The sequence below is a fragment of the Athene noctua genome, chromosome 37, assembly GCF_965140245.1.
Source record: "Athene noctua chromosome 37, bAthNoc1.hap1.1, whole genome shotgun sequence".
NCBI classification, from domain to species: domain Eukaryota; kingdom Metazoa; phylum Chordata; class Aves; order Strigiformes; family Strigidae; genus Athene; species Athene noctua.
Window position 1 is genome coordinate 567,833 of NC_134073.1, and position 25,210 is coordinate 593,042.

The window sequence follows — 25,210 nt, forward strand, 5'->3', positions numbered from 1 at the left end:
GCCCCAACCGCGTCCTCTCGGAGCGTCGCTCGGAGCAGCGGCGCCTGCTCAGCGCCATCGGCTCGGCCGCGCTCCCCGACAGCGACCTCCTGAAACTCAACCAGCTCAAGGTCAGGGGGGGCCCTGAGCGTCCCGGGGGGGCACCATGGCCACGGGGGGCGCCGTGTCCTTGTCCCACCCGTGTCCTCGGTGTCCCTCGTGTCACACTTGTGTTCTCCGTGTTCTTCCCGTGTTCGCGTGCCCCCACGTCCCCGCGTGTCCTCAGTGTCACTCACACCCCACACGTGTCCCCCGTGTCACATGTGTGTCCCCCGTGTCCCACATGTGGTCCCTCACGCCACACGTGTGTTCTCCTTGTTCCCTGTTGTCTCACCCGTGTCCCTCGCGTCACACACGTGTCCTCCATGTTCTTGTCACACCCGTGTCCTCGCTGTCCCCCATGTCCCACGTGTGTCCCCCATGTCACACCCGTGTCCTCGGTGTCCCTCACGTGTCCTCCATGTCCCCGGTGTCCCTCATGCCACGCGTGTGTTCTCCGTGTTCTTGTCCCTCACACGTGTCCTCCACCTCCATCCCCCGAACCCTCCTCGTCCCCGCGCCCCACATGTGTGTCCCCGGCGCGTGTGTCCCCGGCGTGTCCCTCCGTGACGCGGGCACACGCGTGTCCCCGCAGTTCCGGAAGAAGCGCCTGCGCTTCGGGCGGAGCCGCATCCACGAGTGGGGGCTGTTCGCCATGGAGCCCATCGCGGCCGACGAGATGGTCATCGAGTACGTGGGGCAGAACATCCGACAGGTCAGGACCCACACCCTGCCCCACACCCTGCCCCACACCCTGCCCCACACCCTGCCCCACACCCTGCCCCACGGGACCCACATGGGACCCCCAACTCACCCCACGGGACCCACAAGTACATTGTGGCTACTTTCCTCCATCCTCGGTGACCCCCAAGTACGTCCTGGCCACCTCCCCTCTCCATTGGGGACCCCCAAGTGCCCCTGGAGACCCCCAAGTTGCCCCATAGCCACCTCCCCCCACCCCTAGTGACCCCCAAGTTACCCCCTGGCCACTTCCCTCCATCCTCGGCCGCCCCCAAGTACCCCTTGGCCACCTCCCACCTCCCTTGCGAACCCCCAAGTCGCCCCATAGCCGCTTGGTGACCCCCGCGTGCCCCCCCGCGCCCCCCAGGTGGTGGCGGACATGCGGGAGAAGCGCTACGTGCAGGAGGGCATCGGCAGCTCCTACCTCTTCCGCGTCGACCACGACACCATCATCGACGCCACCAAGTGCGGCAACTTGGCCCGCTTCATCAACCACTGCTGCACGGTGAGCGCCGGGGCGGGGGCGTCCCCGAAACCCCCCCGCCGTGTCCCCGGAACCCCCCCGCTGACCCCCCCGTGTGTGTCGTGTGCCCCCCAGCCCAACTGCTACGCCAAGGTGATCACCATCGAGGCGCAGAAGAAGATCGTCATCTACTCGAAGCAGCCGATCGGGGTCAACGAGGAGATCACCTACGACTACAAGTTCCCCATCGAGGACACCAAGATCCCTTGTCTGTGCCGCAACGAGAGCTGCCGCGGCACCCTCAACTAGCCCGGGGCCACCACCCTTGCCTGGGGGGCGGCGCGGCCGACCTCGGGTTGGGCTCGTGGTCGGCGGCGCGGTTGGCGGCATCCTTGACCTTGGGTTGGCGTCAGGGTTGACGTTGGGTTGGGCTCGCGGTTGGCGTCATCGTTGACCTTGGGTTGGGTTCATGGTTGATCTCGGGTTGGGTTCATGGTTGGCATCATCCTTTACATTGGGTTGGGTTATGGTTGATGTTGGGTTGGCATCATGGTTGGGCTCATGGCTGGCGTCATCCTTGACCTTGGGTTGGCATCATGGTTGATGTTGGGTTTGGGTTCATGGTTGACCTTGGGTTGCCATCATGGTTGAGGTTGGGTTGGGTTCATGGTTGGTGTCATCGTTGACCTTGGGTTGGGCTCATGGTTGGTGTTGGGTTGGGCTCGTGGTTGGGTTCATGGTTGACCTTGGGTTGGGTTCATGGTTGGCGTCATCCTTGACCTTGGGTTGGGCTCATCCTTGACGTTGGATTGACGTCATGGTTGGGGTTGGGTTGGGGTTGGGTTGATGGTTGACGTTGGGTTGGGTTGATGGTTGACGTTGGGTTGGGTTGATGGTTGACGTTGGGTTGGGTTGATGGTTGACGTTGGGTTGGGTTGATGGTTGACGTTGGGTTGGGTTGATGGTTGACGTTGGGTTGGGTTGATGGTTGACGTTGGGTTGGGTTGATGGTTGACGTTGGGTTGGGTTGATGGTTGACGTTGGGTTGGGTTGATGGTTGACGTTGGGTTGATGGTTGACGTTGGGTTGGGTTCATGGTTGACGTTGAGTTGCCGCCGCGGTTGACACGTCGCCGCCCTGGTTGGCGTGACAACGGCCCCTTGGCGTGATGTCTGTGTCATCGCCACGAGTCGACACGTCGCCGTCACAGTTGCCGTGACGACGCCACGGTGACGCCCTGGTCGGCGTGACGTCACCGTGACGTTGACATGACGTTGGCGTGACGTTGACATGACGTCACCATGACGTCGCCGTGTCGTCGCCGCAGTCGGCCCGTTGTCACCCTGCGGTTGACCCGTGTGTCCCCGCCCCCCCCCCCCCCCATTGAGTTGTCGCCGCCCTGGGCGTGTCCCCACCCACCCCGTGACATCACCACGCCCCCGCCCCACCCCCTGGCGCCGTGACGTCACGGCCCCTCCCTTTTCCCCGGAGAAGGCTCCTCCTTGGCTGTTTCTTGTAGAAACTCGGGGTGCGGCCGGGGGGGGGTGGGGGGGCCGTGACCCCCCGGCGGGGGGTGGGAGGGGATTGGGGGGGGGCTGATACCCCCCCACCCCCCCCCTTTCTGTAAATACCCCCGGGGGGGTGTAAATACCCTGTAAATCCCCCCCCCCCTGTACATATGTTGATACGGGGGCGCCCCCGGGCCCCCCCTTTTTATAAAGTGGCCAATGAGCTTTGAGACGGCGTCGAGCTTCTGTTGGGGGGGGGGGGGGGGGGGACGACACGCGTCCCAAATTGGGGGGGGGCGCCCCAAAATATGGGGGGGGACACCCCGAAATATGTGGGGGGGCCCCCGAGGTTCCGATGGAGGGGGGGACACACACACACAGAGAAATCCTGGATTTGGGGGGGGGTCACCCCAACACTGGGGGGGTCACGGGTTGGGGGGGTCCTCAGGGGCCTGAGGGGGGGCTGGGGGGCACCCCAACATCTTGGGGGGGTCACAGGGGTCAGTGGGTTAAGGGGGGTGGGTCCCTATATCCTCTTCTTTTGGGGGGGATTCCCGATAATTTGGGGGCGTCCCGGATGGGGGGGGGGGGGTCCCCAGTGTCCATCGGGGGGGGGCTGGGGGGGGTCGCGGCGTTTCGGGGGGGCCCAGAGGCCGGGAAAGAGGGGAGGGGGGGGGAAGATCGTGGAGGGGGCGGGGCCAGGCGGTGTGGGCGGGGCTTGGTGTCGGATCAATGGGGAGGGGCGTGGCCACGGCGGGGGGGGGGGGGAGGGAAAAAAAAAATGAGAAAAAGAAAATAAAACGGAAAAAAAGGAAGGGGGCGGGGCGGCCCCTCCCCCCGCCCCTCCCCGTCACGTGGCCGCGCGCGTCCGGCCCCGCCCCACCCCGGGGCCTGTTGGGAAAAAAAAATTTAAAAAAACCCGAAAAAACCCGAAAAAAAACTAATAAAAAGCCAAAAAGGAAAAATTATAAAAAAAAAAAAAAAAAAATTAAAACAACAAAAATAAAAAAAAAAAAGAAAAAAACTTCGGAAAACCCAAAACCGGGAAGTTTGGGGGGGGCGGGGCGATGGGGGAGGGGCCGCCGCCATCATGGAGGAGCCGCCGCCCCCCGCGCCCGGGGACCCCCAGGTAAGGGGGGGCCGGACCCCCCCGCTATGGGGCGCCCCACATCCCCCCCCGCCGTGGGGTGACCCCCCCTCGCCCTGGGGCCCCCAACTCTGTGCTGCCCCCCGGCTCTGTGCCCCCCCTCGCTGTGTGACCCCCCCTAACTCCGGGGTCCCCCCTCACCCCATGGTGCCCCCCCTCACCCCATTGCCCCCCCCCTCACCCCATGGTGCCCCCCCCTCACCCCATGGTGCCCCCCCCTCACCCCATTCCCCCCCCCTCACCCCATGGTGCCCCCCCCTCACCCCATTCCCCCCCCCTCACCCCATGGTGCCCCCCCCTCACCCCATTCCCCCCCCCTCACCCCATGGCCCCCCCTCACCCCATTCCCCCCCCCCTCACCCCATTCCCCCCCCCTCACCCCATTGCCCCCCCTCACCCCATGGTGCCCCCCCTCACCCCATTGCCCCCCCCTCACCCCATTCCCCCCCCCTCACCCCATTCCCCCCCCTCACCCCATTGCCCCCCCCCTCACCCCATTCCCCCCCCTCACCCCATTCCCCCCCCCTCACCCCCATTCCCCCCCCCTCACCCCATGCCCCCCCTCACCCCATTGCCCCCCCCCTCACCCCATTCCCCCCCCTCACCCCATTCCCCCCCCTCACCCCATTCCCCCCCCTCACCCCATTCCCCCCCCTCACCCCATGGCCCCCCCTCACCCCACGGCCCCCCCTCACCCCATTCCCCCCCCTCACCCCATTCCCCCCCCCTCACCCCATTGCCCCCCCCCTCACCCCATGGCCCCCCCTCACCCCACGGCCCCCCCTCACCCCATGGCCCCCCTCACCCCATGGTGCCCCCCCCTCACCCCATGGTGCCCCCCCTCACCCCGCGCCCCCCCGCGCCCCCCGCCCCCAGGGGCTGGTGCTGGTGGTGACGGGCGGTTGCGGGTTCCTGGGCTCGCACCTCGTGCGGCTGCTGCTGGAGCGGGAGCCCGACCTGCGGGAGCTGCGCGTCTTCGACCTCCGCATCGACCCCCGCGTCCTGCCCCCCGCCCAGGGTAGGGCCGGGGGGCGCGGGGGTGCCCCACCCCAAAAAAAAATATATATATATAGGGGGCTGGGCGGGGGGGGGTCGGGTGCCCGGCAGGGACGCCGCATCCCTGAGGGTTAGGGGGCACAGGGGTCTGGGGGGGGGAACTGGGGGTCGGGGGGGTCCAACCCCAATTTTAGGGGGATCAGGGGGTCGGGGGGGGCTCAGGCATCCCGGGACCCCCCCACCCTAAAATTTGGGGGGCTCAGGGGGTGAGGGGGGGCTCAGGTGTCCGGCAGGGACCCCCCCACCCCGAGGTTTAGGGGATCCAGGGGTCTGGGGGGGGGGAACCGGGGGTCGGGGGGGCCCCAACCCCTTTTAGGGCTCTCAGGGCTCTGAGGGGGGGGCTCAGGCATCCAGGGACCCCCCCACCCCAAGATTTAGGGGCTCAGGGGGCTGTGGGGGGGCTCAAGTGGCCGGCAGGGACCCCCCCACCCCGAGGTTTACGGGATCCAGTGGTCTTGGGGGGGCACCCAGCCATCTGGGGGGGGCCCCAACCCCAATTTTAGTGCCCTCAGACGTTGGGGGGGGGGGGAAATCAGGCACGCAGGGACCCCCCCCCCCCATTTTTAAATGACCCAGAGAGCCCCCCCAATATCCTGGTGGTCCAGAGAAGGGGGGGGGGGGGACCACGACACCCCCACCCCCCACCCCAACTTTTAGGGGGGTGTCTCAGGTGTCCAACCCCAGACACTCGGGGTGCGCCCCCCCCCTAAATACCCCCGGGATCTGGGGAGCAGGGAGGTCACCCCCCCCCCCCCCGTTTTCTGCGGTGCCCCCCCGCAGGGTCGCGGGTGCGGGTGCGGCTGGTGCAGGGGGACGTGGGGGACGCGGGGGCCGTGGGGCGCGTCCTGGCGGGGGCCCACGGGGTGTTCCACGCCGCCTCCCTCGTGGACGTGTGGGGCCGCGCCACCCCCGAGGCCATCGCCAGGGTCAACGTCCAAGGTCAGGCCCGGGGGGGCCGCGGGGGGGGCAAAGAGAATCGGGGGGGGGGGAATGGGGGCGGGTTTGGGGGCGTCTGGGGGGCAACGGGGAGGTCTGGGGGGCAGCTGAGGGGGGTCTGGGGGGTGATTTGGGGGGGCTGGGGGTGTCTATGGGGTAGTTTGGGGGGGCTGGGGGGGTCTATGGGGACAAATGTGGGGTTTGGGGGGAAATGGGGGGCACCGGGGGGGTCCGTGGGGCAGCTGAGGGGGTCTGGGGGGTGATTTGGGGGGGCTGGGGGGGTCTATGGGGTAGTTCGGGGGGGCTGGGGGGATCTGTGGGGGGGTTTGGGGGGGCTGGGGGGGTCTATGGGGACAAATGTGGGGTTTGGGGGGAAATGGGGGGCACCGGGGGGGTCCGTGGGGCAGCTGGGGGGGTCTGGGGGTGATTTGGGGGGGCTGGGGGGGTCTATGGGGTAGTTCGGGGGGGCTGGGGGGATCTGTGGGGGGGTTTGGGGGGGCTGGGGGGGTCTATGGGGACAAATGTGGGGTTTGGGGGGAAATGGGGGGCACCGGGGGGGTCCGTGGGGCAGCTGAGGGGGTCTGGGGGTGATTTGGGGGGGCTGGGGGAGTCTATGGGGTAGTTCGGGGGGGCTGGGGGGATCTGTGGGGGGGTTTGGGGGGGCTGGGGGGGTCTATGGGGACAAATGTGGGGTTTGGGGGGAAATGGGGGGCACCGGGGGGGTCCGTGGGGCAGCTGAGAGGGTCTGGGGGGTGATTTGGGGGGGCTGGGGGGGTCTATGGGGTAGTTTGGGGCGGCTGGGGGGGGTCTGTGGGGGGGTTTGGGGGGGTCTATGGGGACAAATGTGGGGTTTGGGGGGAAATGGGGGGTCCGGGGGGGTCTGTGGGGCTGGTTTGGCTCCGGGGGGGCTCGGGGGGGGGCACTGGGGGGTCCGGGGGGCAGGTTGGGGGGCTCCAGGGGTTCTTTGGGGGGGGGGGGGTGTTTGTGTGTGCCTGGGGGCAGCTCGGGGGGGTCCGACGGGGACGTTGGGGGGTGTGTGTGTGGGGTCACTGACCCCCCCCCCCAATCCGTGCCCCCCCCCGGCCCCCCGGCCCCCCCGGCCCCCCCCAGGCACCAAGAACGTGATCGCCGGGTGCCGGGCGGGGGGGGTGCGCTGCCTCATCTACACCAGCAGCATGGAGGTGGTGGGGCCCAACACCCGCGGGGACCCCTTCCTGCGGTAACGACCCCCCCGCGACCCCCCCGCGACCCCCCGGGACCCCCCGGGACCCCCCACACCCCCTGGGAACCGCTGGGAACCCCCCCGGGACCCCCCCGCACCCTTGGGACCCCCCCCGGCACCCCCACACACACCCCCTGGGAACCCCCCGGGACCCCCCCGCACCCTTGGGACCCCTCCGAGCCCCCCCCAGGACCCCCCTCAGCCCCCCCGCACCCCTGGAACCCCCCCAGGACCCCCCCACACCCCCTCGGACCCCCCCCGGGACCCCCCCGAGCCCCCCCCCCGCACCCTTGGGACCCCCCCCGGCACCCCCACACACCCCCCCTCCCCTCCCTGTGCCCCCCCCAGCCCCTTTATCCACCCCCGGGACCCCCCGACACCCCCCAAATGTGTGCGTATGTTGGGGGGGGGTGTATGTCCCCCCCCCACGCCCCGGTGCCCCCCCCCACACCCCGTTTTGCCCCCCCCAGGGGGGACGAGGACTCCCCGTACCCCGTCCGGCACACGGAGCCGTACCCCCTCAGCAAGGCCCAGGCCGAGCGACTCGTCCTGGAGGCCAACGGCACCCCCGTCAGAATTATTTTTTTTGGGGGGGGGGTCCTGGGGGGGTCCCCGTTATCGGGGGGGCCAAATATGCACGGGGGGGCGTGAAAATTGGGGAGTTTTGGGGTGGGGGGGGGACACACAAGCACATGCTGGGTTTTAAGGGGGGACGGGGACCCCCTGGAGGTTTTTTTTTTTGGGGGGGGGGGGAAATTTGGGGGAGGGGGAAGGGAGACCCCCCCTGGGTGTTTGGGGGGGGCGGGGGGGGCCCCCATGAGGTTACATTTTGGAGGGGGGGTGCGAGACGCCCAAGGGGGGTTTTGTGGGGCGCGGGGGGGGGGGGGAGCCCCCTAAGGGTGTTTTTATGGGATGGGGGGTGCGGGGGGGTGCGGGGGGGTCGCGGCCCCCCCTGAGGCGGTGTGTGCCGGGCAGGTGTCGGGGGGGGGGCGGCTGGTGACCGTGTCCCTGCGCCCCACCGGGATCTACGGGGAGCGGCACCCGCTGCTGGCGCAGCTGTACCGGCGGGGCCGGGCCGCGGGGGGGTGGCTGCCCCGCGCCCTCCCGCCCCACGCCGAGCACGGCCGCGTCTACGCCGGTGAGTCCGACCCGTGGGGCTGCCCCACGGATCCGACCCACGGATCCGACCCAGGGACCTGACCCGTAGATCTGACCCATAGACCTGACCCACGGATCCGACCCATAGATCTGACCCATAGATCCGACCCATAGATCCGACCTGTAGATCTGACCCATAGATCTGACCCATAGATCCTGACCCATAGCCTGCCCTTGCCCCACATCCAGCCCCACATCTTCATCTCTGCCCCACACCCAGCCCTATATTGCCCCCACATCCCCCCCACACCCAGCCCCACATCCCCCCTTCAGCCCCACAGCCCTCTCCCCAGCCCCACACCTGCCCCACACCCTCCCCCAGCCCCACACCCCCCCAGCCCCACCTCCAGCCCCACACCCAGCCCCACACCCCCCCAGCCCCACACCTGGCCCCACTCCAGCCCCACACCCACCCCACACCCCCACCCCACCCCCCCAGCCCCACTCCAGCCCCACTCCAGCCCCAGCCCCACTCCAGCCCCACCCCCAGCCCCACACCCCCCCTTCAGCCCCACAACCCTTTCCCCAGCCCCACACCCCCCCACACCCTCCCCCAGCCCCACACCCCCCAGCCCCACCTCCAGCCCCACCCCCAGCCCCACACCCCCCCCAGCCCCACTCCAGCCCCACGCCCGCCCGTGCCCCCCAGGTAACGTGGCCTGGATGCACGTGCTGGCGGCTCGGGCGGCGCGGCTCCGCCCGGGCGCGGTGGGGGGCGAGGCTTTCTTCTGCTACGACTCCTCCCCGTACGCGGCCTACGAGGAGTTCAACATGTTCCTGCTGGGCCCCGCGGGGCTGCGCCTGGGGGGGCCCCGGCCCCCCGCCGCCCTCCTGCGCCTGCTGGCGCGCCTCAACGCGGCGCTGCGGGCGCTGCTGCGGCCCCTGCGCCCCTACGCGCCGCTGCTCAACCCCTACACCCTGGCCGTGGGCTCCACCCCCTTCAGCGTCCGCACCGACAAGGCCCGGCGGCGCTTCGGCTACCGGCCCCTCTTCTCCTGGGAGCAGGCGCGCGGCCGCACCGTGGCCTGGATCCGGCAGCTGGAGCGGGGGTCAGCGGACGCGCGACCCCGCCCGACCCCGCGCGGGACACGGGCCGGGATTCAGCGCCGAGGCCGGGACCGGGGGGAGCCAGGCCGGGTTTTAGCGCTGAGTCCGGTCCCGGGGCTGATCCAGGCCGGGTTTTAGCGCTGAGTCCGATCCCGGGGGGATCCAGGCCGGGTTTTAGCGCTGAGTCCAATCCCGGGGGGATCCAGGCCGGGTTTTAGCGCTGAGTCCGGTCCCGGGGGGGATCCAGGCCGGGTTTTAGCGCTGAGTCCGATCCCGGGGGGATCCAGGCCGGGTTTTAGCGCTGAGTCCAATCCCGGGGGGATCCAGGCCGGGTTTTAGCGCTGAGTCCGATCCCGGGGCTGATCCAGGCCGGGTTTTAGCGCTGAGTCCGGTCCCGGGGGGATCCAGGCCGGGTTTTAGCGCTGAGTCCGATCCCGGGGCTGATCCAGGCCGGGTTTTAGTGCTGAGTCCGGTCCCGGGGGGAGCCAGGCCGGGTTTTAGCGCTGAGTCCGATCCCGGGGCTGATCCAGGCCGGGTTTTAGCGCTGAGTCCGGTCCCAGGGGGATCCAGGCCGGGTTTTAGCGCTGAGTCCGATCCCGGGGCTGATCCAGGCCGGGTTTTAGCGCTGAGTCCGGTCCCGGGGGGGATCCAGGCCGGGTTTTAGCGCTGAGTCCGATCCCGGGGCTGATCCAGGCCGGGTTTTAGTGCTGAGTCCGGTCCCGGGGGGAGCCAGGCCGGGTTTTATCTCTGTGTCCAATCCCGTGCCGGCTCCAGGCCAGGTTTCTGGTCCCGCCCCCACCTGGGTCCTGCCCTGGCCCCGCCCCCTGATCCAGGCCTGTTTTTTCCTGCAGCTCCAATCCCTGACCCCGCCCAGGCCCCGCCTCCAGCCTCCGATTGGCCGCAGCGCAGACCCCGCCCAGGATCCGCCTCCGGGTTTTGCCGCCCCCTCATGACCCCGCTCATTTGCATCTCATTAGCAATTAAAGCCGCACGACGCCTCTTCCCGCCTCCTTCCCTCCCCCCCGCGGCTCCACCCCCCGGGAGGGGGCGGGGACGCGCCAAGCCCCGCCCCGCAGGCCCCGCCCACTCCCCGAGGAGGAGGACGGTCGGGACGGACGGGAGGTACGGGGGGGGGGGAGGGGAAGGGGCGGTTTTGGGTTCAAAAAAAAAAATTTTATAAATTTTGGGGGGTCGGGGGGGGGAGGGGCCAAAGCCTCGGGACCCTGCTGGGGGGGAGGGGCGGGGGGGGTGGCGCCCCTGGAGCCCGGGTGGAGCTTTACTCTTTTTTTAATTATTTTTTTTTAATTTGTTTTATTTTTTATTATTTTATTTATTTGATTTTTTATTTTATTTACATTTTTGTTGTTTTATTTCTTTACGTTTTTCATGATTTATTTCTTTAAATTTTTTATTTTTTATTTATTTTATTTATATTGGGTTTGGATTCTATTATTTTTTTTTAAGTATTTTTAATGTCTTGTTTTTAAAATTCATTATTTTTGAATTCAATTTTTACTTTTCTGTTTCATTGTTTTCAAATTTAATTTTCCTTGTTTATTTAATTATTTCTTTTATATTTTTTTTAATTTCATTTTTAAAATTTTCTCTTTAAAATGATTTAATTTTGTTTTTTTAAATTATTTTATCTATTTTTTATTTTCATTTTTTATTTTTTATTTCGTTTAAATTTATTTTTTATTTTAATTCTATTTATTTTTCTTTTATTTCATTTTAATTTTTTACAATTTTATTTTATTTTAATTGTATTTATTTTTTTATTTTAATTTTTTATTTTTTAATTTTATTTCTATTTTACTTTATTCGTTTTGGGTTTTTTTTATTTTTAAATTTCATTTTATTCGTTTTTTTAATTTTTTAAAATTTTATTTTAACTTCATTTTATTCATTTCTATTTTATTTTTAAAATTTTTAATTTCTTTTTAAAATTTTATTTTTTTATTTGTATTTTCATTTTTAAAAATTTTATTTCATTTTTGTTTTGTTTTATTTTACTTTTAATTTTTTAAAATTTTATTTTAATTTCAAATTTTATTTCGTTTTTTCATTTAATTTTATTTTTATTTTGTTTATTTTTATTTTGATTTTTTAAAATTTTGACTTCAAATTTTATTTCATTTTCATTTTTTCGTTTTCTAATTTCATTTTATTTTGATTTTTTTAATGCTGTTTACTTTTAATTTTTTAAATTTTCATTTATTTTATTTTTTAATTTAATTTCCTTAAATTTTACTTTTTCTTTTTTTTTTTTTCCGTGGGGGGGGTGTGGGTGGGGTCGCCCCGGGACCCCGCGGTCACCCCGTGCCCGTGTCGCCCCTCCAGATGGCGTCGGGGGCGGCGCAGGCGCTGCTGCACGTGCTCTGGGGGGCGCTGTCCCCGCCCGGGGCCGGCCGCTGGTATTTCCTCCTGGCCCTGCGGCTCCTGGCCTTGGCCTTCGCCCGGGGGGCCTGGCGGGGGCCCCCCCACGACCTGCTCTGCGCCTGGGCCCCCCCCGGCCCCGCCCCGCGCCCGCCGCCCCCGGGGCTGCGTCGGCTCTGCGCCGCGCTCTGCTACAACCGGCACTTCCCCGCCCCCGTGGCCGCGCTCTGGAGTCTCTCCTTCCTCCTCGCCCTCCTCCCCATCACCCTCCTCCGCCTCCTGCACCCCGCGGCCCGCCCCCCCCGGCGGGGGCGCGAAGACGACGGCCGTGACGCCAACGTGGCCGCCGGGGGCGACGAAGAGGCCAACGTGGCCGCCGGGCGCGGCGATACGGCCGCCGGGCGCGGCGACGTGGCCGCCGGGCGCACCAACGTGGCCGCCGGGCGCGACAGAGAAGGTGTCGGTGAAGGGAGCGGCGGTGAAGACAAGATGGCCACCGGGCGCGGCCACAAGATGGCCGCCGGGCAACGAGGGAATGGCAGAAACAAGATGGCCGCCTGGCCCGGCCCCGGCGACGAAAGCAGCGCCCTCATGTGGTTGGATGAATTGGAGGCGGCCGCCCGGCCCCGCCCCGGCCGTGACTCCAATATGGCCGCCGGGCACCACCCGCTTGCTAAATCCAAGATGGCCGCCTGGCGCCACCCGGCCAATGGGAGCGGCGCGGCCTCTCGGAGCGACGAATCCAACGTGGCCGCCGGCTGCTGCCCATTTGCCCAACCCAAGATGGCCGCCGGGCGCTGCCTGACTGGCGGCGGCGACGCTGCCCCCTGGAGCGACAACATGGCCGCCGGGCGCGGCCCAGCTGCCGGATCCAACATGGCCGCCGGGCGCGGCCCAGCTGCCGGATCCAACATGGCCGCCCGGCACCGCCCGGCTGCCGGATCCAACATGGCCGCCCGGCACCGCCTGGCTGCCGGATCCAACATGGCCGCCAGCCCCTCCCTGCCGGCCCTGCCCGCCCCGGGCGGCCATGACGGGCGCGGCCGCTGGCGGGCGTGGCTGGGGGCAGGGGCGGCGGCCATGTTGGCGGCGGGGGAGGGCGGTTTCCTGTGGGCGGTGCTCTGGCGGCAGCTGCCGGCAGTATCGGCCGCTCCCATTGGCTGCCGCCTGCCCGTCGCCGCCCCCTGCCCGCCCCTGGCCTGCGCCGTCCCCGCCCGCGCCGACAAGATGGCCGCCCTGCTCGGCCTCGCCGCCTCCGCCGCCGTCTCCCTCCTCGCCGTCATGGCCGCCGCTGTCATGGCCGCCGGACGCGCCCTGCGAGGGCGGGGCCCGGAAGGGGAGGGGCCTGCCTAGGGCGGCCATCTTGGGGCGGGTAGGTGGAGGGCGGCCATCTTGGGGGTGGGCCGAGGGCGGCCATCTTGGGGCGGGCAGGGTTGAGGGCAGCGGATTGGTCGGGCTGAGGGCGGCCATCTTGGGGCAGGCCAGACCAAGGTCGGCCATCTTGCGGTGGGCAGGTGGAGGGCGGCCATGTTGGGGTGGGAGGAGGGCGGCCATCTTGGCTCCGAGCGGCCCTCAGGGCCCATCTTGGGGTGGAGCGGGCTGAGGGCGGCCATGTTGGGGTGGGCAGGTGGAGGGCGGCCATGTTGGGGTGGGCAGGTGGAGGGCGGCCATTTTGTCTCCGAGCGGCCCTCGGGGGCCATCTTGGGGTGGAGCGGGCCGAGGGCGGCCATCCTGGGGAGGGCAGGGTTGAGGGCAGCCGATTGGCCGTGGGGGGCATGTGGGGTGGGCCGAGGGCGGCCATCTTGGCTTGGGAGTGTCTGGACGCACGTATGTTAGGGTGGAGTGGGCTGAGGGCGGCCATCTTGGTCCGGGCGGGGCCACCTTGGGCCTCCTCCAGCAGCACCAGCGGCCATGTTGGGTGGGGTCTCCATACCAGTCGCATCACTGGAGCCCTGGGGCGGGTCTTACTGGTCTTACTGGGTTGGGCTCTTTGGCGGCCATCTTGGGCTGCGTGACTGGCAGAGCCAGCGGCCATACTGGCCCGGCCTGTCAGGGAGCGTCAGTGGCCAAACTGGGCTGGGTCATGTGACCAGCGGTGGCCAAACGAGCGTCTCGCTGGCCGGCGGCCATCTTGGCTTGGCACCTGGCGCCCGAGCTGGGCGGGGCCATCTTGGCTCAGTGCCCACGCTGGGCGGCCATCTTGGCTTGGCCCGGGGGAGGGGGGCGGTAGCCATGAGCCGGTTGACCACCGGCGGCCATCTTGTGTGGCCGGCAGCCATGTTGAGTTGTTGCCCCCCCAGCCCCCCACACGCACACGCCGGGAGCGCTTTGGCAGCCATCTTGGATTGACCGGCAGCTGGAGACAGCCGCGGCGTCCGGGCGGCCATCTTGGATCGAGAGGCGCATCTCGGGCTGGGCAGCCATCTTGGAAGGGGTCATGCCCCGCGCAGGCGGCCATCTTGGATTCCCTCAGCGGGACCCTCAGAGGAGGGTGTTTTGGGTTTTTTTAAGCCCATTTTCGGGTCTAAACCCCACCCAATAAACTTTGTCGCTGCAGAAATGATGTCACCGGCCTCGGGGTGTGTCCGGGGGCGGGAACCTGCGGCACAAGCCCTCGTTAGGCTAATTAATTAATTAAGGCGGGGGTGGGGGGGTGAATCACCCCGGGAGGGACCCTGGGGGCGGGTGGGGGCGGGGTGGGGTCACCCGGCGCGGCAGATTCGGGACGGAAACGATGAGTTTTGGTGGGTTTTGGGGTTTTTTTTAATTAAATAGGTTAAAAAAAAATAATAATGACGAAACACCAGATTGTTGCCGACGGAAACGCCGCGCCCTTGCCGGGGGGGGAGGGGAGGGGGTGGGGGGGGAGGAAAGGGGGAGGGGCTGGTGTCCTCTTCCTGCCCCTCCCCCCCCCCTCAGCAGGAAGCCGCGGTGGTTATTGTGGGCGGGGGAGGGGCCACGCACACCCCGGTGTCCCCGTTGACGGGGGGGACGTCGGTGTCATCTGCCCCGCCCTGGGCTTCCGTCAGCTCCTCCATGGCCACCGCCTCGGGGTGGGCTTGGAAAGTGCTGAGCGTGGCCCCTACCTGCCCGTCGGTAGCCACGGTGGCTACCAAAGGTTGGGCGACGGCCCCGCAGCCGTCGTCCTCGGGCAGCCGAGCCGGGCCGGCCCACGGCCCGAAGGACGTGGAACCCGAGCGGTGGCGCCGGCAGCGGAGCCACGCGGCCACCGCTAGCCCCAGGGCTACCAGCGTGGCTACCACCGCCACCGACACCACCAGCCACCGCCACGAGGTCGCCTGAGGGGGTTGAGGACCCGGCGTCGGGGGCATGGTGTGGGGGGGGGACGGTGGGCGGCCGGTGGTGGCCTCCGAGGTCAAGTGGTGGCCACTGGTGGTCTTCCAGGCCGGTTGTTGGCCAACGGTGGTCATCAGGGCCGGATGCTGGCCAACGGTGGTCATCAGGGCCGGTTGTTGGCCAACGGTGGTCATCAGGGCCGGATGCTGGCCAACGGTGGTCATCAGGGCCGGTTGTTGGCCAACGGTGGTCATCAGGGCCGGTTGCTGGCCCACGGTGGTCATCAGGGCCGGTTGCTGGCCCACGGTGGTCATCAGGGCCGGTTGTTGGCCAACGGTGGTCATCAGGGCTGGTTGCTGGCCCACGGTGGTTTTCCAGGCCCGTTGCTGGCCCACGGTGGTCATCAGGGCCGGTTGTTGGCCCACGGTGGTCTTCGGGCCGGGCCACTTGCCCATGGTGGTCTCTGGGGCTGGCAAGTGGCCAGCGGAGGTTCTTGAGGTTTGCCAGGTGGCCCAGTGGCCAGCAGTGGCCTTCAGAGCTGACTGGAGGCTATCGGTGTTCTTCAGGGCCGGTGGTTGGCCACTGGTGATCTCCAAGGCCTGTTGGTGGCCCTTGGTGGCCACTGGGACTTGTTGGTGGCTTGTGGTGACCTCCAGGGGACTCGTGGGGTGTGCGGCGACCATCAGGGCCAGCGAGGGGGCACTGGTGGCCCGCTCGGGGCTGGCGGTGGCCACTGGAGTGGATCGGCGGCCTTCGCTGGCCATCGTGGACCCTTCGGAGCCGGCGGCGGCCACCGGCACCGTCTGGTGGCCTGTGGGGGCCAGCGGGGAGCCGGTGGCCGGGTGGGAGCTCGCGGTGGCCCCCAGGGTGGCCTCGGCGGGGGGGTCCGAGGGGGTGGCGCAGGCGGCCAGGAGGGCACAGACGGCGACGGCCAGATGAGCTGGGGGGTGGTGGCCCCCCATGGCCCCGTGCTGGGGGTGGGACCTGCGGGGCCACGGGAGGGGCGTCACCCCGGGGGGTCCCCGCGGAGCGTCACGGGACCCACCGGCACCCCTGGGTGCCCCACAGCACCCTCGGGACCCCCAAGTCCCCACAGCACCCCTGGGTGCCCCACAGCGCCCTTGGGAACCCCAAGTCCCTCGCGGGACCCCCAAGTCCCCACAGCGCCCCTGGGTGCCCCACAACCCCCTGGGGACCCCCCTGAACCCCCCACCCCACCCCGGTACCTGTGGGGCCGCGGCCGTTGGCGGGGGACAGGGCGAGCGCCGCGCGGGCAGGAAGCAGGAACACGGGCAGGAAGCACCGCCCAGGGCGGGGCCCCCACACCTCGGGGGGCCCCCACACACTTAGGGGGCTGGCAGCGGTTTTGGGGCGCCCCATAGATCCAGGGAGGTGCCGGCGGTTTCGGGGCACCCCATAGATCCAGGGAGACACTGGCGGTTTCGGGGCGCCCCATAGATCCAGGGAAGCGCCGGCGGTTTCGGGGCGCCCCATAGATCCAGGGAGGTGCTGGCGGTTTCGGGGCGCCCCATAGATCCCGGTTTCAGCCGCCGTCCTGATTGGTCATTCCAGGGAGCCCCGGGGCTCCCAGTCGGTGGTTTCGAGGCTCAGTCCTGATTGGCCGCTTCAGAGCACCCCAGCGTCCTGACTGGCCGCTTCCAAAGACCCCCCCCACAGCTCCTGCTTGGCGGTTTCAAGGCTCCCCAACGGCTCCTCATGGGGAGTTTCAGGACCCCCCCCAGCTCCTGACTGATGATTTTTGGGGTCTCCCACCTCCCCGTCCTCTGATTGGTCCGTCCCCCCCCGACAGTTTCGTGGCGCCCCCTTGGTTCCCAATTGTCGGTTTCAAGGCGCCCCACGGATTTATTTTTTTTTTAAGGGGGGGGGGGTGGGATTTGGGGCCGGTTTCGGGGCGCCCCCCCCCGCACTACCCCCCTCTGTGCTGGAAGAACTCCCCGATGTCCCGGAGGGTGACGTGGGGCTGGGGGGGGCCCGGGGGGGGTCCCCAGGCCGGAGCTGGGGGGGAGGGGAGCTCCTCGTCGCCCCACGGCGGGGGAGGGGCGCCCCATAGCTCTGGGGGGGGCGGGGGCCCCCCCGGCAGCAGCAGGCGCTGGCACAGGAGCCCCCCGGCCACCACCAGGGCCCCCCCCAGCGCCCCCAACCCCACCATGACCCACAGGCAGCGCCCGCAGGGGGATGGGGGGGGGGACGGCGGCGCCGTGGGGCGCCCCACGGTCCCCGAGACCCACAGCAGGGCCAGCGCCAGCGCCCGCAGCGGGGACATGGCCGGGGGCGGAGGGGGGCCTATGGGGCGGGGGGGGCGCTATGGGGCTGCTATGGGGCTCTATGGGGCAGGGGGGGCCCGATGGGGCTGTTATGGGGCTCTCAGAGATTCTATGGGTCGGGGGGGCCCTATGGGGCCCCTGAAGGGCTTCTATGGGGCCGGGGAGGGGGCAAAGGGGCTGCTATGGGGCACTCCGGGGGTTTCTATGGGGCAGGGGGAGCTCTGGGGGGGCCCTAAGGGGTTGTTATGGGTCTGGGGGGGGGGCTATAGGGATCCCAGGGAGCCGCTATGGGGCTGGTGCAGTTCCTATGGGGCGGGGGGGATGCTATGGGGCACACGGGGACTTTATGGGGCGCAGGGGGGGCGCTATGGGGCAGCAGGGTGATGGGGGGGGAATGCGGGTCTCACCTGTGTCAGTGGGGGGGGCCGTGGGGCGCCGTGGGGCGCTGTGGGGCGCAAGGCCGGGGCCCCGTCACCGCGCGCTTCCGCCCTCCGTGTCACCCGGCAGAGCTTGGCCCCCCCCCCCCCCCCCCCCTTCCTTCCCCTCCCCCCGTTATGTGAGGCCCCGGGGTCCCCCCCCCCCCCGCCGGGAGCTGTGGGGCGCTATGGGGCGGGAACTGGGGGGGGGGGGGGGATCTATGGGGCTCCGGGGGGGCTGTCGGGGGATCTGGGGGTGCTGGGGGGACCCGTCGTAGCTCTGTGGCCCTTCTGAACCCTCCCACTGCTCTCCAGTAGCTCCCAGTCCCCCCCAGTGCCTCCGAGTCCCCCCCAGTGCCTCCAAGTCACACCCAGCAGCTCCCAGTCCCCCCAGTGCCTCCCAGTCCCCCCCCAAGAGGCCTCGCAGAGTCGGGGGCTGCAGCACAAAGCGTTTTAATGCCATCAGGGTGGAGCTGGGGGATTCGGGGGCGTGGGGGGGTGGGGGGCCTGTTCTATGGGGTGGAGGATGGGGGGGGGTTGGGGGGCGGTTCTATGGGGCTGGAGGCCCCTCCTCCAAATCCCCCAAAGGCTCCGGGAGGACCCCAAAGGCGTCTGTGGGCTCCAGGGGGGCTCCGAAGGGGTCCCCAAAACCCAAATCTGGGGGTTCGGCGGAGCCGCCGGCCCGGGGGGGCCCCCAGAAAGCATCGACGTGGCGGCCGCCTTCCTCCTCCTCCTCCTCCTCCTCTTCCTCCGCCTCAGGGTCGGGCCAGTCCACGGGTCCGTCTTCGGGTCCGGGGGGCCAGTGGGAAGCCCGTGAGAACTCCCCGTAATTTTCGGGGGGCTGCGGCACGTAGTCGTGGCAGAGGGGCCCCCCCAGGGCGGGTCCGCAGGTCGCCCAGTAGCTCCACTCCAGCCGCCCCCCGCCCGGGTAACAGACGACGTCGCGTCGCCCCCCGGCTTCCAGCGGCTCCTCGCAGACCCCCAACAAATCGTCGTCCCACTTGTTGTCCTCGTCCCACACCTCCAGGCGCAGGCGGGCGCCGGGCGTCAGCGCCACCGTCCCCCACTCGAACCGCGCGCCCCACCGCGGCCGGTCGTTGTTCCAGACCGTGGCCGTCTGCACCCGCCGCCCGGCGAAGATCACCCGGACGTAGGCGTCGGTGGCGGTGAAATGGTCGCCGCGCCAACCCCGTCCCCCCTCCACCAGCACCGTCAGCCGCGCCGTGCCCCGCCGCCGCGAGCAGCACTCGGAGGTGACGGCGGCGTCGGCGGCGCAACCGCACTGACAAGGCCCCACAAGATGGCCGACGGCGCAGGCCCGGCTGCAGTTGACCCGCAAGGCCCGCCAGGCGATGTAATGGCCGACGGCCGCCCGCAGCGCCGCCCGCCGGGGCTCGTGCCGCGGCAGGAGGGTGTGGAGGGGCCGCACATCGGCCGCCACCAGCCCCGGGGCGGCGGGGAGGCTCTGCAGCCATCTTGTGTAGGCCTCGGGCCTGCCGTAGAGTAGGTCGCCGTCTTGCTCGCCTCCTTCCACCTCCACCAGCCGCTCGCTGTAGGCCTCGTTGAAGGTGGCGTTGCCCTCGTTGCCTTCCCGCGCCCGGCGGCACGCGGTGGCCGTGGCGCCGAGCCTCCAGGCCCCTCCGCCGGCCGACACCTCCACCCCTAAGCAATCGGCCACTTCCTCGGCGCTGGCGCCCGCCATGGCGGCCTGGCAGGAGCGGATGGCGGTGACGGCCCGCAGGTGCCCGCCCAGCTCGGCCGTGTGGATGTAGTGGGTGCCGTAGGCGGCCAGCAGCTCCCCGTAGTCGGCCGCCGTGGAGGCGTTGAAGCGCGGGGGCAAGGCCCGCACGGCGCGGAGGAAGTGGGGGGACGGGCGGGCATCGGGGGAGACCCAGGTCCTGTAGAAGGGGGGGGGGAGAAGAGGGAGGGGGTGAGGCATGGAGGGGGGGACTGGGCGGTCTATGGGGTGACTGGGGGGTCTGTGGGGTGACTGGGGAGTCTATGGGGTGACTGGGGGGTCTGTGGGGTGACTGGGGGGTCTATGGGGTGACTGGGGGGGTCTGTGGGGTGACTGGGGGGTCTATGGGGTGACTGGGGGGTCTGTGGGGTGACTGGGAGGGTCTATGGGGTGACTGGGGGGGTCTGTGGGGTAACTGGGAGGGTCTATGGGGTGACTGGGGAGTCTGTGGGGTGACTGGGGAGTCTATGGGGTGACTGGGGGGTCTGTGGGGTGACTGGGGAGTCTGTGGGATGACTGGAAGGGTCTATGGGGTGACTGGGGGGTCTATGGGGTGACTGGGGAGTCTGTGGGGTGACTGGGGAGTCTGTGGGATGACTGGAAGGGTCTATGGGGTGACTGGGGGGTCTATGGGGTGACTGGGAGGGTCTATGGGGTGACTGGGGGGGTCTGTGGGGTGACTGGGGGGGTCTATGGGGTGACTGGGAGGTCTATGGGGTGACTGGGGGGGTCTGTGGGGTGACTGGGGGGTCTATGGGGTGACTGGGGGGTCTGTGGGGTGACTGGAAGGGTCTATGGGGTGACTGGGGGGGTCTGTGGGGTGACTGGGGGGTCTGTGGGGTGACTGGAAGGGTCTGTGGGGTGACTGGGGGGTCTGTGGGGTGACTGGGAGGGTCTATGGGGTGACTGGGAGGTCTATGGGGTGACTGGGGGGTCTATGGGGTGACTGGGGGGGTCTGTGGGGTGACTGGGGGGTCTGTGGGGTGACTGGGGGGTCTATGGGGTGACTGGGGGGGTCTGTGGGGTGACTGGGGGGTCTGTGGGGTGACTGGAAGGGTCTATGGGGTGACTGGGGGGGTCTGTGGGGTGACTGGGGGGTCTGTGGGGTGACTGGGGGGGGTCTGTGGGGTGACTGGGGGGTCTGTGGGGTGACTGGAAGGGTCTATGGGGTGACTGGGGGGGGTCTGTGGGGTGACTGGGGGGGTCTGTGGGGTGACTGGGGGGTCTATGGGGTGACTGGGGGGTCTGTGGGGTGACTGGGGGGGTCTATGGGGTGACTGGGGGGTCTGTGGGGTGACTGAGGGGTCTATGGGGTGACTGGGGGGGTCTATGGGGTGACTGGGGGGTCTGTGGGGTGACTGGGGGGTCTGTGGGGTGACTGGGGGGGTCTATGGGGTGACTGGGGGGTCTGTGGGGTGACTGGGGGGTCTATGGGGTGACTGGGGGGGTCTATGGGGTGACTGGGGGGTCTGTGGGGTGACTGGGGGGTCTATGGGGTGACTGGGGGGGTCTATGGGGTGACTGGGGGGTCTGTGGGGTGACTGAGGGGTCTGTGGGGTGACTGGGGGGTCTATGGGGTGACTGGGGGGGTCTATGGGGTGACTGGGGGGTCTGTGGGGTGACTGGGAGGGTCTATGGGGTGACTGGGGGGGTCTGTGGGGTGACTGAGGGGTCTATGGGGTGACTGGGGGGGTCTATGGGGTGACTGGGGGGTCTGTGGGGTGACTGGGAGGGTCTATGCGGTGACTGGGGGGTCTGTGGGGTGACTGGGGGGTCTATGGGGTGACTGGGGGGGTCTGTGGGGTGACTGGGGGGTCTGTGGGGTGACTGGGGGGGTCTGTGGGGTGACTGGGGGGTCTATGGGGTGACTGGGGGGGTCTATGGGGTGACTGGGGGGTCTGTGGGGTGACTGGGGGGGTCTGTGGGGTGACTGGGGGGTCTGTGGGGTGACTGGGGGGTCTATGGGGTGACTGGGGGGTCTTGGGGGGGATTCGGGGTGTCTAGTCGGGGGAGGGAAGGACAGAAGGAGGCGGGGCCGAGGGGGAGGAGCTGGAGGAGGTGAAAATGGAGACGATGAAGATGAAGATGGAGGAGCTGAGGATGAAGATGGAGAAGACGGAGGGGATGAAGATGATGAAGATTACGGAGAAGATGAAAACGATCGAGGAGATGAAGGTGAAGGTGATGAAGGTGATGGAGAAGGTGGAGATGACGGAGGAGATGGTGAAGGCGATGAAGGTGAAGGTGAAGATGATGAAGGTGAAGATGGTGAAGGTGAAGGCGATGAAGGCGCCGGAGGCGTCGCGGAGGAGGAGGAGGAGGAGGGGGGAGGAAGGCCGCACCGGTAGAGGCGGCAGCGCAGCTCCAGGCTGGCGAAGGCGTAGCGGTCCCGGCGGCGGCGCCGCAGCCCGAACTCGGCCGCGCGCGAGCGGGACCCGGCCAGCGCCACCGTCCCCGCGGCGGCCCCCGGCGCCGCCAGCCCCGCGCGCCACCCCCGCGCCACGCCCGCCGCGCCCGCCGCCACCGTCCCCAGCGCCCCGCGGCCCGCGGCCACCCGCCGGCCCTGGCGGCAGCGCCGCCCCGCCCGCCACCCCCCGGCCCCCCGCGGGAGCCGCCGCGGCCGCCCGCCCGCCAGCGCGTCGGGGCACAGCACGCAGCGCCCGCGCGACGGGGACCCCGCGGGGACGTCCCCCACCAGCAGCGCCCGGCCCGCGGCGGGGCGCAGGGTGGTGACGTCCAGCCCCCACCCCAACGCCTCCGTGCCCGGGGCGGGGCCGGCGGCCCGGCAGGCGCGGCCGGCCGCGCGGTGACACTGGGGCGACGTCGGGGGGACGAGGACCAGCGCGAGGACGAGCAGGAGGGGACGGCGGGGAGGGGCCATGGCCTGCGGGGACACGGGGACCGGCGTGAGGGCGGGCGCGGGGACGGGGGGACACGGAGAGGGTGACAGGGGTGTGGCCTTGGGGACAGGCGCGTGGGGACAAGGGTGTGGTCGTGGAGACACAGGGGTGGGGCCATGGGGACATGGAGAGGGTGACAAGGGCGTGGCCATGGGGACATGGGGATGGGGACAAGGGGATGGGGACAGGGATGGGGCCATGTGGACATGGAGAGGGTGACAAGGGTGTGGCCACGAGGACATTGGGTTGGGGACAAGGGGATGAGGACAGGGGCGTGGCCATGGGGACACGGGGGTGGGGCCATGGGGACATGGAGAGGGTAACAAGGGCGTGGCCATGGGGACATTGGGTTGGGGACAAGGGGACACGGAGAGGGTGACAAGGGCGTGGCCATGGGGACATTGGGTTGGGGACAAGGGGACACGGAGAGGGTAACAAGGGCGTGGCCATGGGGACATTGGGTTGGGGACAAGGGGACACGGAGAGGGTGACAAGGGCGTGGCCATGGGGACATTGGGATGGGGACAAGGGGACACGGAGAGGGTGACAAGGGCGTGGCCATGGGGACATTGGGTTGGGGACAAGGGCACAAGGGGACAGTGGTGGGGACACGGGGGCAGGGACAAGGACGTGGCCGTGGGGACACGGGGACAGGCTGGGGGGGTGTGGGGATGGCAGGGGGGGACACGGGGACAAGGACGGGGTCAGGGGTCACGGGGGGTCACAGGGGGGTTGGGGACATGGGGGGGGCCGGAGGGGACACGGGGGGGTCGGGGGTCACAGGGAGGTCACGGGGGGGTCAGGGGTCACGGGGGGGTCCCGGGGGGGGCGGGGCCAGGGGGGTGTCCCCGCGTCCCCTCTCCCGCACTCACCGTCGCCGCCGTCGCCCGCGGGGACACGGGGGGACACGGGGGGGGGAGGGGAGCCCCGTCACATCCTCCCGCCCCTCCCCCACCCCTGCGGCTTCACACCCCTCCCCCCCGCCCCTCCCCCCCCAGGATGTGGGGCGGCGGGGGGAGGGGAGGGGCCGCGTTTGGGGTGAAAAAGCCTTTATTTGGGGGGCCCCGCCCCCCGTGACGTCATCGGGGACAGGAGCGGGCGGGGGAGGGGCTGTGACGTCAGAGACCTGGGGGAGGGGCACGGGGGGGCGTGACGGACCAGTTCGTCCCAGTTCACCCCAGTTCATCCCAGTAACCATCCCAGTTCATCCCAGTAACTGTCCCAGTTCATCCCAGTAACCATCCCAGTCCAGTGCATCCCAGTTCATCCCAGTAACTGTCCCAGTTCACCCCAGTAACCATCCCAGTCCAGTGCATCCCAGTTCATCCCAGTAACTGTCCCAGTTCACCCCAGTAACCATTCCAGTTCAGTTCAACCCAGCCCATCCCAATTCATCCCAGTTCACCCCAGTAACTGTCCCAGTTCATCCCAATAACCATCCCAGTCCAGTACATCCCAGTTCATCCCAGTAACTGTCCCAGTTCATCCCAATAACCATCCCAGTCCATCCCAGGCCAGTACATCCCAGTCCATCCCAGTTCACCCTAGTAACTGTCCCAGTTCATCCCAGTAACCATCCCAGTCCATCCCAATTCATCCCAGTTCATCCCAGTAACCCTCCCGGTTCATCCCAGTCCCCCTCCCAGTGCCTCACGGGTGCCGCGGGGGGCGTGGCTACCCCGTCGCCACGGTGACGGCGATGACGGCGGCGATGACGAGGAGGGTGACGACGACGCAGGCGGCCACCAGCAGCTGCTTCTGGGGGACGGAGGGGCGGGGTCACGGGGGCGGGGCCGGGGTCACGGGGCGGGGTCACGGGGCGGGGTCACGGGGCGGGGCGGGACCTGTCGCGCCCCCCGCTGGCTGCGCTGCGCCGCCCCCAGGTGCTGCCGCCCCTTGCGCAGGCGGGACCCCGAGTCCTGGATGTTCCTCTCGATGCGGTCGATCACCTCCCCCTGCGCCAGCACGCACCAGTACGGACCAGTTCGGACCAGTTCGGACCAGTACAAACCGGTATAAACCGCTATGAACCAGTACGAACCAGTATGAACCAGCATAAACCAAACCCCTATAAACCAGTATGCATATATACCAGTACGTGGTGACCTCCCAGTTCATCCCAGCGAGCTCCCCGCCATCCCATCTCATCCCAATGCCTTCCCAGTTCATCCCAGTGACCCCCAAGCCATCCCAGTTGCCTCCCAATTCATTCTAGTTCCCTCCCAGTCCATCCCAGTTGCCTCAGAGCATCCCCCAACAGCACCCCAGTGCCCCCCAGTCCCCTCCCAGTCCCCATTCCCCTCACATTCCCCTCCCAGTGCCCCCCATTCCCCTCCCAGTACCCCCCAGTGCCCACCTGCGCCTCCAGGGCGCCCCCCAGGAGGCCGAAGAGCTCCCCCAGTGCCCCCAGTCCCCTCCCAGTCCCTCCCAGTGCCCCCATTCCCCCCCCCATTCCCCTCCCAGTGCCCCCAGTCCCCTCCCAGTCCCTCCCAGTGCCCCAGTGCCCACCTGCGCCTCCAGGGCGCCCCCCAGGAGGCCGAAGAGCTCCCCCAGTGCCCCCAGTCCCTCCCAGTGCCCCCATTCCCCCCCCATTCCCCTCCCAGTGCCCCCAGTCCCCTCCCAGTCCCTCCCAGTGCCCCCAGTGCCCACCTGCGCCTCCAGGGCGCCCCCCAGGAGGCCGAAGAGCTCCCCCAGTGCCCCCAGTCCCCTCCCAGTCCCTCCCAGTGCCCCCATTCCCCCCCCATTCCCCTCCCAGTGCCCCCAGTCCCCTCCCAGTCCCTCCCAGTGCCCCCAGTGCCCACCTGCGCCTCCAGGGCGCCCCCCAGGAGGCCGAAGAGCTCCC

At 67.7% G+C, this 25,210-nt stretch overlaps 5 protein-coding genes and 1 long non-coding RNA gene across 7 annotated transcripts in view; 3 read left to right on the forward strand and 3 right to left on the reverse strand.

The window, feature by feature from the left end:
- LOC141972910 (uncharacterized) overlaps nucleotides 1-2,111 on the forward strand; it is a 12,125-nt gene extending 10,014 nt beyond the window's left edge. The window contains exons 10-13 of the mRNA XM_074930970.1: nucleotides 3-110; nucleotides 674-793; nucleotides 1,187-1,324; nucleotides 1,418-2,111. Of these exons, the coding sequence (XP_074787071.1) occupies nucleotides 3-110; nucleotides 674-793; nucleotides 1,187-1,324; nucleotides 1,418-1,591 (540 nt within the window). The 3' untranslated portion in view covers nucleotides 1,592-2,111. The remainder of the gene's footprint in view (nucleotides 1-2; nucleotides 111-673; nucleotides 794-1,186; nucleotides 1,325-1,417) is intronic.
- A 1,740-nt stretch (nucleotides 2,112-3,851) lies between these two features.
- HSD3B7 (hydroxy-delta-5-steroid dehydrogenase, 3 beta- and steroid delta-isomerase 7) lies at nucleotides 3,852-11,187 on the forward strand. 2 transcript variants are annotated; one of them, XM_074931008.1, is made up of 8 exons: nucleotides 3,852-3,919; nucleotides 4,814-4,955; nucleotides 5,774-5,932; nucleotides 7,040-7,148; nucleotides 7,622-7,721; nucleotides 8,127-8,289; nucleotides 8,959-9,358; nucleotides 10,208-10,356. In XM_074931008.1, exons 1-8 carry the CDS (start codon nucleotides 3,881-3,883, stop codon nucleotides 10,218-10,220), a joined length of 1,125 nt encoding a protein of 374 aa, XP_074787109.1. In that variant the 5' UTR covers nucleotides 3,852-3,880; the 3' UTR covers nucleotides 10,221-10,356. The 2 variants fall into 2 exon arrangements, with proteins under 2 accessions (XP_074787109.1, XP_074787110.1); XM_074931009.1 differs by lacking the exon at nucleotides 8,959-9,358 and having other exon boundaries at nucleotides 10,208-11,187.
- Nucleotides 10,359-13,196, forward strand: LOC141972938 (uncharacterized). Its single transcript, XM_074931003.1, has 3 exons — nucleotides 10,359-10,478; nucleotides 11,697-13,108; nucleotides 13,164-13,196. Exon 2 carries the CDS (start codon nucleotides 11,697-11,699, stop codon nucleotides 13,083-13,085), a length of 1,389 nt encoding a protein of 462 aa, XP_074787104.1. The 5' UTR covers nucleotides 10,359-10,478; the 3' UTR covers nucleotides 13,086-13,108; nucleotides 13,164-13,196.
- Nucleotides 13,197-14,500: 1,304 nt separating this feature from the next.
- On the reverse strand, nucleotides 14,501-16,504 carry LOC141972935 (uncharacterized). The gene is made up of 2 exons (XM_074930999.1): nucleotides 16,256-16,504; nucleotides 14,501-16,013 (listed from the first exon to the last, which is right to left on the reverse strand). The coding sequence occupies exons 1-2, from the start codon at nucleotides 16,483-16,485 to the stop codon at nucleotides 14,648-14,650; spliced, it is 1,596 nt and encodes a 531-aa protein (XP_074787100.1). The 5' UTR covers nucleotides 16,486-16,504; the 3' UTR covers nucleotides 14,501-14,647.
- Nucleotides 16,505-18,203: 1,699 nt separating this feature from the next.
- On the reverse strand, nucleotides 18,204-22,520 carry LOC141972911 (perforin-1-like). Its single transcript, XM_074930971.1, has 2 exons — nucleotides 21,811-22,520; nucleotides 18,204-19,628 (listed from the first exon to the last, which is right to left on the reverse strand). The coding sequence occupies exons 1-2, from the start codon at nucleotides 22,518-22,520 to the stop codon at nucleotides 18,281-18,283; spliced, it is 2,058 nt and encodes a 685-aa protein (XP_074787072.1). The 3' UTR covers nucleotides 18,204-18,280.
- Nucleotides 22,521-23,400: 880 nt separating this feature from the next.
- On the reverse strand, nucleotides 23,401-24,783 carry LOC141972952 (uncharacterized). The gene is made up of 4 exons (XR_012635454.1): nucleotides 24,725-24,783; nucleotides 24,213-24,323; nucleotides 24,023-24,126; nucleotides 23,401-23,494 (listed from the first exon to the last, which is right to left on the reverse strand). It is a non-coding gene; the product is annotated as an uncharacterized LOC141972952 (long non-coding RNA).
- Nucleotides 24,784-25,210: the final 427 nt, after the last annotated feature.

Bases quoted from the DNA above. Each gene is read 5' to 3' on its own strand.
- HSD3B7 (XM_074931008.1), top strand. From the start codon at position 3,881: ATGGAGGAGCCGCCGCCCCCCGCGCCCGGGGACCCCCAG. The intron at 7,149-7,621 runs GTAACGACCCCC...TGCCCCCCCCAG, and splicing joins CGCGGGGACCCCTTCCTGCG to GGGGGACGAGGACTCCCCGT. The intron at 7,722-8,126 runs GTCAGAATTATT...TGTGCCGGGCAG, and splicing joins TGGAGGCCAACGGCACCCCC to GTGTCGGGGGGGGGGCGGCT.
- LOC141972938 (XM_074931003.1), top strand. From the start codon at position 11,697: ATGGCGTCGGGGGCGGCGCAGGCGCTGCTGCACGTGCTCTGGGGGGCG.
- LOC141972935 (XM_074930999.1), bottom strand. From the start codon at position 16,485: ATGGGGCGCCCCGAAACCGCCAGTGTCTCCCTGGATCTATGGGGTGCC. The intron at 16,014-16,255 runs GTACCGGGGTGG...GTGGCCCCGCAG, and splicing joins CAACGGCCGCGGCCCCACAG to GTCCCACCCCCAGCACGGGG.
- LOC141972911 (XM_074930971.1), bottom strand. From the start codon at position 22,520: ATGGCCACGCCCTTGTCACCCTCTCCATGTCCCCATGGCCCCACCCCT. The intron at 19,629-21,810 runs GTGCGGCCTTCC...CCCCTTCTACAG, and splicing joins CTGCGCTGCCGCCTCTACCG to GACCTGGGTCTCCCCCGATG.